This window comes from Notolepis coatsorum (assembly GCF_963971535.1).
Source record: "Notolepis coatsorum genome assembly, chromosome: 1".
Classification (NCBI taxonomy): Eukaryota; Metazoa; Chordata; class Actinopteri; order Aulopiformes; family Paralepididae; genus Notolepis; species Notolepis coatsorum.
Window position 1 is genome coordinate 302,909,390 of NC_140165.1, and position 16,154 is coordinate 302,925,543.

A 16,154-nucleotide genomic window follows, 5' to 3' on the forward strand; every position below is an offset into this window, starting at 1 on the left:
CGTCCGCGATTCCGTGATCGCGGATTTCATATGGCTCTAGTCTCTAAGGGGGATGTGACATTTTCCAAGACGAGATAGGCCGGGTCCTCCTCCTTTATCTCATCCAATGCTCTCCATCACTCTTTCTTCCTCCTCCTCTGCCTCAGAGTATCCACGTTCTCCTCGTCCTCGTCCACATCCCCGGCCTCCCGCTGTGCGCCTGAGTCTGGTTGATGGAGACATCATCGGGCGTGTGTGTGTGTTCTCCGATACCGAGAAGTCAGCATGTTTATTTGATGCTCAGATGGAATGGACGGATGCACGCTAAATTACCCATGTCTTCTTGATGATGAAACAGCAGTGTGTGTTAATGTAAAACTGCAATAACCGAATCTTCTCCGAGAAAGCCAGTGAAGAAAAAATAACACGCCGCTGTGCCTTATTTCCGAGGCAAATAGATTAGCATTTTAGAGCATTTCTGCTCCATCGTGTTGTTCTCTGTGTGTGTGTGTGTGTGTGTGTGTGTGTGTGTGTGTGTGTGTGTGTGTGTGTGTGTGTGTGTGTGTGTGTGTGTGTGTGTGTGTGTGTGTGTGTGTGTGTGTGTGTGTGTGTGTGTGTGTGTGTGTGTGTGTGTGTGTGTGTGTGTGTGTGTGTGTGTGTGTGTGTGTGTGTGTGTGTGTGTGTGTGTGAAACCTGTCACTTCAGTCTCTTCATCTCGGCGAACACTTTCCCCTCGTTTCGTTTTAACTGGTGGGTGTCACACTTCAATGGGCTCCAATGCGGAAATCGGTCCCACACCATCATCAGCACCACAGCCCCGCATGTGGTTTTTGCTTGATTCCCATTTCATAGAGATTTCATCCATTTATCTACACCGCCTCGACGCCATAGCAAGGTTTTTGTTTCCCTGCGTAGAAAGTTTCGAGGTGACCGTCGATTCTCTGCCTGTAACTGAGGGGTACAATTCCCTGACTGTATTAAATAAGTATGGTATCATTAAACCACTACTGTCTTATGTACATTACTACTGGCCATACAGTACACAGGTATATGATATGAACACCTCCACAATGACACGGTTCCACACAAATCTTGGTTAGAATAATATTTATTAGCAGCAATAATAGTAGATTACATTACTTTACTTAGAGTCGCGCTTGTAAGGCGAAGAATGTGCGTGAGTAAGTCAAGAGCGTAAGTCCATTAGAATAGTACGCAGGAGATAATAAATACCACCTGTATCTTAGGAATTATATCTATGGTACACTAGTAGGGCAGCGGGAGATACTAGTAGGGTCCCTCCGGTTGTAGGCCAGCAGGGGGAGGAAATGTTCGAATGCAAACTCTGGATCAACGGGGAATCAATAAGCTTCAGCTACGGGAGTCGGTACATTACTCCCTTGATCGGCAGACGAAAGCAGCAGCTGTAATCCAAGTATGCGTGCAGCATAGGTGAAAGCCGGCCAGCCTCTCCTAGAGACGAGCTCGAGTGATGTTCCTCACGTGTAAATCCCACACAGTAGTGGGTGTAGACGATTCTCCTCCGCTCCGACAGCCACAGGACCAAAGCAATATATAATAATCCAGCCGGAAAAGGGCTCTGCATTCACCGGTGTAGATTCTCCGGTGCGCGGTACTTCACATTAACTAGGTCGAACTTGACGTTATTCCACTAAGCTCTGACACTTTACTATCCTATTCGCACGCGGTTATAAGTGCTCTATTTAGATGCACGGTTGCTCACTTCACTTGGTCGTTGACTCGTGATGAAGGCTTTTCGTTTGAGGGTAACGCGTTTCTAGGTTAACTTGACTTTAGGCTAAGTGCTGCTGTATCCACCTGCGACGTATTTATACGTACGGCGAATAATCTAGTACCAGCCTTATTCCTGTCTCGTATTCTTGCGCCGAACCGGGCATGTCCAGGCAAGCCTTGGCGGTGACTTTGAACTAGACATTGGGGGTATGGCTGTGGCGCCTAGTGGATCGCTTCCAATAGGAGAACGAAATATTATGGTCTGTACTAGGTAAAAGGGATATTCCGTGTATATGTACAAAGAATACACAAGGGATATCAGACGATATACAAATATTATGCAATATATATCAAGTAGTAAATATATATATTCGGTTTAATCTGATCCTTCGTAACAGCCGCCTCCTAATTAGTCCCACCTAATTAGATAAGCAGAGACAGATTAACCGCACTGTCCACTACTCAATGTCCGTTGTGAGGGTAGGGCAATTCACAAAGTCGGTGGGTCATGGTCGTCATTAGGAGAGTCGGGGAGCCTTGGCAACTCTATCAGCCTCGCTACGGGTCGGGTGTATGTCCGCCCCTGGACGAGCACTTCTGCCGCTCTGACCTTTCCGTCGGCACCAGTGATCACTTTGCTTACGCGGCCGGCCGGCCACGCAGCTCGGGGTAGTGACTGGTCGATAATCACGACGACTGTGTCCACTTTAAGTTGTCCCCGTCCTTGACCCGCTTCTAACGGGCTGGAAGGGATAGTAGGGGGCCTGAGACTGCTTTGATCTGTGCTTGGCTGCGCCTCCACCTCCTCCGTCTGGTTCTCTTGTTTGCTCTGTACCCCGTCTGAGGAGGGGCCGGTTCCGGCCGCCCCATCAAGGAGTCGCTCGGGGTGCTGGGTTCGAGGTCAGCTACGTCTGGAGCGCAGCTGAGGGGGGTGGAGTTCCGAACTCCCTCTTGTGCCCACGGTTCTCTCACAGGCCTCTCGCTTAATGTCAATAGCCTCTCAACGGGCTGTACGAGGGAGTGGCCGGTGTCGCTCGCCTTTGTGTGTAGGCAGCGTGTAGACGTGGGTTGACTGTCAAGTCCGTAGAGGGGGCCCTGGAGCGTCCACCCCAGTCGGTTGTACTATACTGCTTCTCGGGCTGGTCCACCGCTGCTATCTTGAAGGAGACCTTCTCACCTTTTATGGTCTTCTGGTCCCTTCTGATGGTGCGTATTGTCATGGTACCTTTGGCACCCCGCAGGCCCAACTGGGCTGCTGCGGAAGCGAGGAGGAGAGTCTTTTCAGACCCATCGTCCAGGACGGCGTAAGTGTCCAGGACCTTGTCCTCGTAGCTCAGGAGCACTCTGACCACTTTGATGAGCACTCGGGGGGTTCCGCTATGCTGGTCAATGTGGAGCACTCCTGTTGGTCGGTTGCTTTGGGTCTTCTGGAGGGCCCCGCACCGTGCTGCGCGGTAAGCGGCGCCCGCCTGGGCCGCCTCACGCCACTGTTCAACTTGGGCGGGGTTCAGTGTCTTATATTCGGCGCACTGTGCCATCCAGTGTCCACCGTCGCAGTAGGTACAGTAGGGGGCGGTCTGGTGGCTCTTCGGTACTGGTGCCACCGCCTCGGCATGGTACATTACCGCGACGGGCCCACTCTGTTGTCCTGGCTGACGCCTGTTGATGTCATGCAGGACCTCCAAGTGGGCGCCGCCGCACCTGCCGCACTTCTTCTTCAAGCGGCACTCAGCTGCCATGTGGCTGCGCGCACAGCGGAAGCAGCGGCGGTGGTCCTTGATCCACTGACTCACCTCGTCCGTGGTCAGTTTCCCGAAAGTGTCGCATTGATACAGCCGATGTTCCCCTTCACAGTACTGGCATTCAATCTTCCACTCCTCTTTCGTCGAGGGGGTGTTGTGGTTCTTGTGCTGCGGTACTGATTCGGCTTGGTGCATAACGGTCACCGACCGGCGGTTATCGTTTAATCCCCGAGGTCCTGGTCTTGGGCTTGGTCCACTCCATACGAACGTGTCCAGTCGTAAGCTGCTGACCTCCCTGGCGAGGAACTCAGACAGGTCTAGGAGGGATGCCTCTGGGCCGTTGGGGTCACGGTGGTCTCTCTGCCGCCGAAAACGCTCTTGTCGGGCGGGAGGGAGCTTCTGTAATATTCTCTCTACATTAGAGTTAGCGTACAGTTCGTATATCCCTTTGTCCTTTTGGGACCCCAGCATCCCTACCAGGGACTGTACCTTGATAGAGAGGTCATCCAATGCTCTGTTGTCTCTGGCTGGGGGGAGACGGTCAATGTCTCTTATCTCCTGTATCACGTAGTCCCATATGCGTCCATAACGTTGGTCGAGGGCTACTAGAGCCGCGGTGTATGGGGTAGTAGAGGTGGAATATGCCAGCGCTATATTGTGCGCTCTGGGCACCTTCAGGTGCTTGAGTAGGATAGCATACTTGTACGGTTCATCTGGTACGTCGGACAGCATAGTCTCTAAGCACATCCGTAGCTCCGTGTACTGTGCTCTGTCCTCGCGTGTAAAATCCGGGAACGTCAGTGTGCCAAGGTACGATGCCATGGATGGCTGGCACATCGGTGAGCGTTGGGGGAGAGGCCTCCTAGGCGAGTCTCCTCTTACGTGTCGTCTTGGGCTGGTACTTGGTGGGTACCAAGGGCCGGGTACCCAGGTGCTGTTCCTCGGGGCTGGCGGTGCGTCAAACTCACCCGTGAGTTGAGTCGGGGGTTTGTAGCGCAGTGCCTCGGGGCTGACTTCTGGGCTGTACTGGGCCTCCTGGTCCAGAGTACGTTGCTGCTGGTCGGGGCTGTACTGGGCCTCCTGGTCCAGAGTACGTTGCTGCTGGTCGGCTTGACATTCCTCCTCTTCCTCTTCCTCTTCCTCTGCTAGGTCCTGGAGTCTTCTGTTCAGTCTCTCGGCGTGGTCCGGTTCTTCCCGGTTGCTGGGTCTCGTATGGACCGGCCGGGGAGGGGGTTCGGAGACGTGGACAGGATCCTCCTGTTGGCGGGGTCCCGGGTCGCTTGGTCGGGTAGGGGAATGTGTCCTAGACCCTTGTCGTGACGATCTCCGGGAGCTCCGTGCGGAGTGAGGGGGTGTCGCCATGGCAATCAATTTGTCCATCGTCTGCGCCTGCAGCCGGTCGCGCTCTGCCTCGCGCTGGGCATGGGCGGCGTCGCGCACTGCTTCGCGCTGGGCATTGGCGGCGTCGCCCTGTGCATTGGCGCTGGCATGGGCGGCGTGGAGCTGTGCATTTGCGGCGTCGCGCTGTGCATTGGCGGCGGCGCACTGTGCATCGGCGCGGCTTCTTTCAATGTTCTCTTCCGTCTGAAGGCGTCTGGTCTCCAGTCTTATGCGGTCGTCTTCACTCCTTTGTTGCGCCTGGAAGCGCTCTCGCTCGGTTGCAGAATGTTCGCGTTCACTGAGGGCTTGCGCTTGGAGTTGCGCGTGAAGGCGCTCTCGTTGGTCTGCAGCTCGTTCGCGCTCGGTGGAGGCTGCCAGGGTGGCGATGAGTGCCTGCGCCAGCATCTTGTCCGCTTCGCTGGGGGAAGACACAGGCGGAGGTGATCGGCTTCTGGCAGTGCTCGTTGGAGATCCGTTCTCCTGTCGCGCTCCGAGGAGATCCATCTCCTGGGTGTGCGTCTCTTCTGGTAGTGGGTCGGGTTCCGTCCCTGGAGCGCTTTCTTTATCCTGGAGCTCTCCGGGGACTGTCCCGCTGGCGTTGTCGGGGGGTAAAGTCATGTCATGTCCCTCCTGGTCCCCCCCGTGAGCTTGGTCAGTTACGTTAGAACCCACTAGGGTCTCTACTGGCGGGGTCGCCTGGTCGGTAGGGTTTGACATACTTTGACTATCCGCTTTATTTATTTTATCCGTATTTAACTTCTTTATAAAGCTAGGTATTAGACTGACAGCGTATGCCTCTAGATAGGGAGGTGGCTGACGTCTGCGCTCCGGGCGATCTAGCTTAGGAGAACCGTTTGTGGAGTGTTCATCATCGGCCATGTTAATATTAATATTATATTAATATTACGCTAATTACCCTCCGGCTCGAAGGACCAATTGTAACTGAGGGGTACAATTCCCTGACTGTATTAAATAAGTATGGTATCATTAAACCACTACTGTCTTATGTACATTACTACTGGCCATACAGTACACATGTATATGATATGAACACCTCCACAATGACACCGTTCCACACAAATCTTGGTTAGAATAATATTTATTAGCAGCAATAATAGTAGATTACATTACTTTACTTAGAGTCGCGCTTGTAAGGCGAAGAATGTGCGTGAGTAAGTCAAGAGCGTAAGTCCATTAGAATAGTACGCAGGAGATAATAAATACCTGTATCTTAGGAATTATATCTATGGTACACTAGTAGGGCAGAGGGAGATACTAGTAGGGTCCCTCCGGTTGTAGGCCAGCAGGGGGAGGAAATGTTCGAATGCAAACTCTGGATCAACGGGGAATCAATAAGCTCCAGCTACGGGAGTCGGTACATTACTCCCTTGATCGGCAGACGAAAGCAGCAGCTGTAATCCAAGTATGCGTGCAGCATAGGTGAAAGCCGGCCAGCCTCTCCTAGAGACGGGCTCGAGTGATGTTCCTCACGGGTAAATCCCACACAGTAGTGGGTGTAGACGATTCTCCTCCGCTCCGACAGCCACAGGACCAAAGCAATAAATAATAATCCAGCCGGAAAAGGGCTCTGCATTCACCGGTGTAGATTCTCCGGTGCACGGTACTTCACATTAACTAGGTCGAACTTGACGTTATTCCACTAAGCTCTGACACTTTACTATCCTATTCGCACGCGGTTATAAGTGCTCTATTTAGATGCACGGTTGCTCACTTCACTTGGTCGTTGACTCGTGATGAAGGCTTTTCGTTTGAGGGTAACGCGTTTCTAGGTTAACTTGACTTTAGGCTAAGTGCTGCTGTATCCACCTGCGACGTATTTATACGTACGGCGAATAATCTAGTACCAGCCTTATTCCTGTCTCGTATTCTTGCGCCGAACCGGGCATGTCCAGGCAAGCCTTGGCGGTGACTTTGAACTAGACATTGGGGGTATGGCTGTGGCGCCTAGTGGATCGCTTCCAATAGGAGAACGAAATATTATGGTCTGTACTAGGTAAAAGGGATATTCCGTGTATATGTACAAAGAATACACAAGGGATATCAGACGATATACAAATATTATGCAATATATATCAAGTAGTAAATATATATATTCGGTTTAATCTGATCCTTCGTAACACTGCCCATACCTGGGTCGCCTCGGGCCAGAAATGCTCAGTGTTGGCAAAAAGTATTAGGCGTTATATTATAATCATTACACGACTCCACCTCTGTTTCTTTGATTTGAGTGTTGGTGGCCCAGCCAGAGGACAAAGAAGCCAGCCAGTCAGTGCTGCTTGCAGCAAAGAGATGGTAGATTAGACTCGTTTTTTTTTTATCCACTTCTTCTCCCCATTTTCAATTTTTCTCCCATCCCAATTTCGTATTATCCAATTCTTCCCTCCCCTGTCTTGGACGTTGCTAGACTATGCCTCCCACTGGTCGGTTGTAGTGAGGACAGAAGCCTTGCATCACGTGTCCCCTCCGGTACACGAGGAGGCAGCCTGTCGCATCTTTTCACTGCAGCAGCTCAAACTCTCAGTGGCGAGGAGTAACGCGTGGGAGGCTCACGCTGCCCCCGCTACTTCCTGCTTCCGCCGCACCGGCGTCACCCAACCGACCTGTAGGAGTCACTGTCCACAACGTCCAATCCCCACCCACCGGCTTTCCCACCCTCTAACACTTGCCAATTGTGTTAGTATGAACGACCGGCCAGCTGGTAGCAACGCCGAGAGCTGGGCTCGAACCCGGCGTCTTCTGCGTTAGTGGCGAGCGCATTTCCCACTGCGCCAATCAGCCGCAGATTACATTAGATTTGATTAAAATGTATTGTCATCATACAGCACAAGTACAGTACAACGCAAATATGTTTGGCATCCAACCAGATGTAACAGTAAAATGTGATAGTAATATACAATGTATAGGTGATTAACCTGGGTACAAAATATACATACTGAGTGTTGCTAATCAGATGTATGTACAGAGTTGTAGTATAATGTACAGTGATACAGGTGTAAAGACAGCATGGCAGTAGTCATACTAGCCAGCAGCGTACTAGTAAGAGTAGGATATGTACAGATATAGATATAGTATCTACATATTATGCAAAATTATTATGTGCAATTAAGTACAGACATGTGTGGATAGATATATATATATATATGCGGTGAGAATAAATATATATATATATATATACGGTATGTATGACTCTGGGGTGTTATGAGCTGTCACCAGATTGGAATTAACAAAAACACACGGCACAAGGTAGAAGCAAGAAGCAAGTTTAATGGCAGTTTTATTTGTGTTTGTTTAGGGGAAAAGGAGAGGTTAGTGATATCGCCAGCCAGTCCGTAATGCGTGAGAATTGTCTGGGTCCGTTAGCGGGGTTCGGTACACAAAGAGCGGTTCTCATGCGGGTGGGGGCTGATCCGGGAGAAGAGACGTCAGGCAAGCAGGGGTTCTCAGACGATTCGGGGGTTATAGCACACAGCAGGGTCCTCCTTCCAAAAGCCGATAAACACAACATTGGTCACGCAGACAATAACCTTCCTTCTCTTCTCTTACTCACGTCCTCTCTTTCCGTACAGGTTTCGCGTCAGCTACTCCAATGATTCTCTGTCTCCGTCTCCATTTTCTATGCCTCTTGATTGGGCTTTGATTGCGCTCACCTGTCCCGTGCGCGTCTGACACAGGTGCGCTGCATTGGGGTTGATGCGCTCTTGCCGGCCGGGAGTCTCCTCGGAACTCCTAATATGGGCATGTGCCCCAGTACCTTGGCCGATACATAGCGGCCTTCTATTACCACGCCAGCCGCTCTGCCACAGTTTATTAAAAAGAAATGACGGTTAAAATGATGATGACTTGTTGCTTTGCAGCTTGGCCAAAAACGTGACAACCGCCCATAAAATGCAGATGACCCTGTCCGATCTACAGTAGCGTCAACCAAAGAGCTTTGAGGTGGCGGCTACCATGGTCTGAAGACGAGGCGGCAACAAAGCGATTGATCTAGTTTCCTGAACCCGGGTTTAAGACTGGAACTAATGCTAAAGAAGCTTCGCTATCGGATTATCACCACAGAGATATCACCCCCAAATCTAAACACAGATTTGTGGCTCCGGAGGCATGCTAGCTAGCTAATGCTGGACAGTAGCGTCCAATGAGCGCATTACACACAGGGTTCGCACAAGGTCTTTGAAGTGCTTAAAGTGCTTGATACAAATAAATAAATAAAAAAGTCAAGGCCTGGAATTCCTTGAAAACAGCAAATTTGTTAACACGGTGCTTAAAAAGTCATTGAAATTTAAATCAACCATTCGCATTGAATGTTTTGTTCATCCATGATCAAATTGTTCTGAATCAAGAAATCTTTTTTTTGTTCTGTTTTAATAAAAACTGACAAGTCGCTGTCTCGCGTGCTCCAACTGCTTTTCCTCATTTCTTTGCGTGTGATGCTCTAGCTTGCTCTAGCTGGCAAGCAGGCCAAGAAGATGCTTAAAAAAAATGCATTTAAAAGTGAATTGTATCCTTCGAGTGAAATCCTTGAAAATGGAAAACAGTGCTTGGAAAAGTACTTAAAAGTCCTTGAATTTAATTATTTTGCAATGTCTGTGGGAACCCTGTACACAACAGCCGTCCATCACTAAAATAACCACAATGCCAACCCATGGACATTTACTAATGCAAAAATATTTCAAACATTTCAGAGTTTATCATGGCTGGCTCGATAAAAGTCTACTTTTTAGGAAGAGAACGATAGCTGGGAAATCGAGAGCAAAATGCTGTCAATTTGACAGATCTGGGAGAGAGGTACATCTGTGGAGTAGAGAGAGATTCTTTCTACCGCTTTGAAGATAATGGGCACTTTTGGACCAAACAGTTCTGGGCACTCCCTGAGAGGAACTACCCACTGGGGAGCTCCCAGAGAACTACATACGTCCAGGGCTTTGTTTAGGAAGGCAGGAGTGACGTGAGCCAACCCTGCTTCTGCCTTCCCTCCCCGGAGAAGGACAATGGTTGCGCTTGTAGTGAGACAGCGTGGCTGCATTCCAGTTTGGCCAAACAGCGAACATTGGAAATGTTACTTCACCTATATACACCCAACAACACTGCATCTCAATATCTTATACAATCTCGTTGTAACTAAGAGATTCTCTTAAAAAGTAGTTTTTCTTGGTTGAAAAGAGATGAGAGTGCTAAAATTTCCAATAACAAACTTTAAATACTTGAACTACAAACATGAGACTGTTCTGACAGCACAATATTGAAGGAACTAAGGTCCTTTTCACATCTATAGTTCAGTAGACTCGTGCAATTCATGGATGGTTCAGTTAGCTTTCACACTGCACTGTTGCCGGGATGTGCCGGAATAATCAAACGCAGTGTATGAAGGGGATACGGCAGCTAATCTGGCATGACATCCCCCGTCCAAAGCCAATTTCATTCATGTCACTATACAACTTAATGAATGAATTGCCAACTGTTTTGGTTAACAGGAAATCGCATAACTCGATGTGCCAAATGGTGGATCTCCCCCTTGGCATGCACAGATGTTATGGCGTTATGTTAATTTTTCAATTAACTGTCAGTAATTATTAATTATGTGCGACTGTCTTGGCTACTGTCGCCTGAATCATGCATGCAAGTATGCATTTTAGTATCACAACATTAATTGGCTATTTTGAATTTACCAGCTGCGGAAATAATAATAATGTTATGATGATGAAAAATCACACATTTGGAAATTATACAAAAAATGTGTGATTATTCAGGTAGTTTCCTGTCTTTGTTCTGGTTTTCTTTCACACCTCAAATGAACCGCATCAGAGTTCACTTCCAAGCGAACTGAGAACCACATTTTCAGGTCGACTAGAGTTTGCTTGTTTGGTCCATGGTTCGATTTAAAGTGAGCTCAGGTGTGAATGCGAGGTTCGCTGGAATACTTTTTTTTAATACATAGCTATTTCAACTACAATACAAGATGTGTATGTAATTTATTTAACCTTTATTTAACCAGGCAGGTCAGTTAAGAACAAATTCTTATTTTCAATGACGCCCTGGCGAGAGGACAAAAGGTCCCCTCGAAGGGTAATGGGGAAAGGGGACAAAAGAATAAAATATAAAAAAAGACAGATGGCACTGTACATACATCACAGAGGTAAGGGAAATACTTTAAACACACATCAAACAAACAACCAAATACAATTACAAAGGGGCATACATGAAGCAGAACAGTAAAATTACAGTTAAAAGACAATACATATGCCCAAATCGTTTGCTCGCCTGAAACTCCAAATATTTCCAGATCAAAGCTATATACCATATATATATATATGTTTCTTCACAAGATCATCAAGGGGGGGGGGGGGGTTGTTTTACCTCGAAACTGCGATCGTTACCAAAAGCATGTTTTAGGTTCGGTAAAAGACGACGCTGTGATCAGTACAAAAGCATGTTTTAGGTTCGGTAAAATAGACATAGAATAGACCTTACCTTAGTCAGAAGGTACAAAAATAATAATCCCAGTTATCCCATCGCGATCGCAATTACTCGTGTATATTGGGCATGGCTATCATACGGGAAACAATAGGTTTGAGGCGATAAAATCTCAGACTGATTGCTCTGTCCTGATTCCCTCTGAGGGGGAGGAGTTCCTGCAGACACTCCCCACACTAAAGTGGCCCCACACTAAACTATCTTAGTTCAAAATGTAGGTGATACTGCCACCTGGTGGGATTCGATCGTCATTGTAATTTTAACGTAGGCAGCGGTGCAAGGGGGAGGTCCGCGCGAGTGTTTAGAATGGGGATCAAAGAAAAAATATCAAAGGATCTAAAAACGAGAAAACTCGTTATTGGCGCTCAATGGTTGGCGATGAAACACGAGTATTCTCGTTTTTGGTGACCAATGAGTTAATCAGAGAGAGAGCGAGGGAGGGAGAGATCCTTGTCATGGGAGAACTCATAAAGCCATAATTATATTTCCACCCAATTGTCAAGCAAATTTTAAGCAATCGTTTTTAAATGTTGCAAAAAATAGAATGCAAATTAGGTGTTTCCATCAAACATTTTATACCTGATCAGGGAACGTAGCAACATCATAAAAAGAAAAGAAAAAAAAACAGATGACAAATTCAGATGATAAATAAAACGTTTCACACTCGTGAAGGCATATTGGGGGCGACAGTAGGTAGAGCAGTTGTCTGGTTATCCGGAGGTTCCTGGTTCGATTCCCGCTCCTCCCGGGCAGCGTGTCGATGTGTCCTTGAGCAAGACACTTAACCCCTAACTTCTGCCGATGAGCAGAACCTTGCATGGTTGCCTCCGCCGTCGGTGTGTGAATGTGTGAGTGAATGGGTAAAATGTGAGGAACAAATTGTAAAGCGCTTTGGATAAAAGCCCTATATAAATGCAGCCATTTACCATTTATATATGACAAGCGGAGAATGGACTGATTTAACAACCGCAGCACTGGACGGTTTCTCCCCCCCCCCCCCCCCCCTTGTTACAGGTGTCCCTAAAACAAAACCATGAATGAATGACACACTTGTAACACAGCAGGGTCATTAAAATAGGTAGAACATTTTCATAGTGTTCTTGTTCACCCCATAATGTTAACTGTGGGAATTTAACACACACACACTCACATACACACTAACTTTATTCCTATTTCAACTTTATTCCTATCCCCATCAAGCAGAGCTTGGGCCTCCACAGTGAAGGGAATATAGGTTTTTCAAGGTGTATGTAGTGTTAAATATTGGTGGATGACAGCATCTACTTATAGCCAGGTCAGAGAGGTAGATGTGGTGGAGGAGGTGGTCAGAGTGAGTCAGTGTGGTAGCAGCAAACAGGGTGTGTGCATGCCGAGGTCGTTCAGCACATAACAACTGATAAGGACTGAGAGAAGGCATAATGGTCAGAGAGAGGGAGTTTGAAATCAATAGAATGGACGTTGAATGTGTGTTAAAGATGAATAGCAGTTGCCATGACAGCGTGTCACATAGCAACGAGAAGAGAGGCCGGGCCTGTCGTTGCTATGCCGAGAATATTATAATGTGGAGTTCCTTCCGGGTATAAGTTAGAACAGGACGCAAGGCTGATACGAGCAGACGTGGACAGAGTGACAACACTAACTAGAGGGTGGTGGGTCCCCCCCCCCCCCCCCCCCCCCTATATGCCTCGAGGAGGCTAGCTTCGGCTAACAAAGAATGGTTTTGGCTAACGACGAGGCCTCAACCACCATTGGACTAAAAGCAGAAGAGACGATAGAATAATGAATTTAGTTTTCCTTTCAAATACTTTTCAAGGACAATTACAGAATTGGTTTCCATCTGATTACAGAGGCTTTGTTTATGTAATAAACAACGTTTTCCAAGAAAGGTAACACGTCTGACGGTGGTGAATTATTATGATTACGGATTGCATTAAAGGGGAATGACCACGATGTATAGCCGGTATGAGAAGATCAAGAGATAAACACAACGCAGAAACTACACAAGCCAACAGATGAAGAGGTGATTCTGGCTGATTGTGGTCAAAATCTAACAACAGCTTCAAGAGAAACGTCAGGAAGTGGCTCATGGACAGAGTAGAGGAATAGCCCCCTATACTAAGAATGGGATTCCAACTGTTTTTAGTTATTGTGTGATATACAATTGTAGCTATAGGTTTGTTTTCTAATGCTTTAAATGTATGTGTTTTTTGTCATTGTTATGTTCGTTTTTGTTGTGGCCTAACAGCCCTGGGACCATGATGACAGAAATAAGGGTCTTACTCTTTCTCATGTTATCCTTTGGATCATTGTTGTGTGTTTTTAATCCATCAATAAAATCAATCAATCAATCAATTCTGCACGACTTTCCCTCACAGCTCATCCAAGAAGAAAATAAATGCAATCCTCGTTCGCCTAATCAATATGATCAATGAATTTGCATGAACAGAACAATAAATAGTGAGACTGTTGGAACACCAATATTATGAGAGGGGCAGCCCTGATTCACTGATCAGCGAATACTTTTTGACAGCACCTGAGCTGGTGTGTGTGTGTGTGTGGGCACACACGTGGATATGGGCGTGCATGTAGCTGCGTGCGTGCACATAAGCATGTGCTCAAACATGACCAAATTATATGCACAAGTTAAACTTTTCATTCAAATAGATTGTCGATTGTGCACGTGAGTATGAGTGTGCATGTGTATGTGAGTGCCTTTGTTCCATGGATCGATATGTGCAAGTGACAAAGGGATAACAGTATAGTATGTGTATGTGTTTGTGTAAACATGTCTAGATTAATTCGTTTTATGGTTCATATTTATTGGAATAAATGCCTCAACATTTACTGCAAACTTTGGAGGCCTTTTTTCTCAAAATAATGGTCCGGTGACTGTCGTTACATAATGTGTTGTATCTCGCTTAATATTGTGATAATACAATGTTGCTATGGTTACAGGTTGGGTGGTGGTTGAATTTAGAACGGTGATTAAACTCGAGCCGAACTACGTGTGTATTAAACGACAGGCATGGGATAGTCCTAATATATTATAATACACATATCTCTGTGGTTAATGTGGTTGCTCCCCAACAGACTGAATATTATAACAACATCATAATGAAGATGTTACATTCGGAGCACATTTGACTGCTCTGTCAGGCAACGTTATGGTGGAGATAATTTACAGATGGACAGCCTCTCGCTGCATCATTTCAGAATGTTTAAATCCACTTTGGAATTGACCTATGCCAAACCCCGCCCTCTTCTCTTGATCCTCCAATCACAACCGTCGCTCCCCTTGGACAACGTTTGGAGCTTGAGATAGGTCAATGTGATCGGACCAAACAGTAATTTGAGATTTTACTCGCCACGTTTCTATTGTTTATTTAGCACACAAACTCTTTATAAAAAAATGACATGTTTTAGTAGCATAGGTGGTATCGTTTTTATCTATATGCGATATCTACATGCACTATCTACCTATAGCCTCTAATACGATACTTCATAATGTGCATGGAAATGAGGAGGTGGCTTTAGACTGTCACGGAGAGAGAGAGAGTCATGGAGAGAGACCGGTAGAGAAGGTGTGACTATAATGACAATGCAGAAGACAATGCAATGATCCGAGCTGATTGGCTCGCTGGTAGTCTATATATAAATGATGTCCTACCGCCCATCAGCCGGTAAGATAATCGCGGCAGAGGGGAAATCGCCCACGGGACGTCACTCCTCGCTCTCCGCCCTGGCACTCTGGGCTAATAGCAAGATGGCTGCGAGCTCCCGTGCCGTCTAGGCTGTATTAAATAACACGTCGCTGTCACTCCAACACAAGTGAGTAACATTTCATCTTTTTTTCCCTCCCCTCCTTTTTTTTTGCTCCTGCTCTCTCGCCTGTCTCCATTCTCTAGTGGCTTTGCAGCTGCCTGAGGGCCTGCAGATGTTTGCCTGTGTCATCGCCGACATCATCGAGAGGTAGGTGCAACGTCTAAGCCCTCAGAGAGAAAGAGAGCGAGAGAGAGAGAGAGAGAGAGATGATGAGAAATGTTGCGAGATGTTGCAGTATAATTGCCTAAAGCACTGGAAAGTCACATTATCTTCAGTTATTTTCAGCTTCACCTGAGTTCGAATGAATTAATACCATCACATATATATATACAACAATGTTGGCTGTTACCCCTGGGTACTTTCTCCAACACGGCGTGGTGGAGACAGTGTGGGCTCTCAAATGAACGTATTTTGTAAGCACACACAAAATACAATCCAACACTCTCTCTCGGCTTGACACCGATGAGTTTACTTCAGGCCGTGTTTAAGTCCTAAAACAGAGGAGACCCAGGGCTTTCAATGGACATCGGAATGGACAATGGACATTTCATAAAACTACTACACTAACCAGCCTCTGTGAAAGCTGCTGAAAATATTTGTTGCAAAAAGTTCTGACGTTATATTCGTTATTGTATCTCACGGGGTCGAACAAACCTGAACGTTATTGCCATAAACAATGTAGATTGTTTCTCTACCTTTCTGTGAACGTCTAGAAAAGAAACGCATCTCAATCTGATAAAAAAATGGCGGAGCTATTTACATTATAAAAAAGTAACTGTACTTACAGTAGATTTCATTCACGGTCTTTGCTGCCCTCTTACTGGCGCCTGATGGTACTAAATCCAGATTGAACTCTGCTATTGGAAAGAAGATTTGACCCGATCCATAGATGTATGACTTGGCCATAATAAGGTAATTTATAGGCCTGATATTCTATATAAATATTTAAAATCGCATCTGTCCGGATTGCAAAATTCAGTACTG

At 46.8% G+C, this 16,154-nt stretch overlaps 1 protein-coding gene across 1 annotated transcript in view; it reads left to right on the top strand.

Moving 5' to 3' along the window:
- dph1 (diphthamide biosynthesis 1) overlaps positions 1 to 15,321 on the top strand; it is a gene marked incomplete at its 3' end in the record, with an annotated part of 65,490 nt that extends 50,169 nt beyond the window's left edge. The window contains exon 3 of the mRNA XM_084314488.1: positions 15,254 to 15,321. Within this exon, the coding sequence (XP_084170614.1) occupies positions 15,254 to 15,321 (68 nt within the window). The remainder of the gene's footprint in view (positions 1 to 15,253) is intronic.
- Between the last annotated feature and the right edge of the window lie 833 nt (positions 15,322 to 16,154).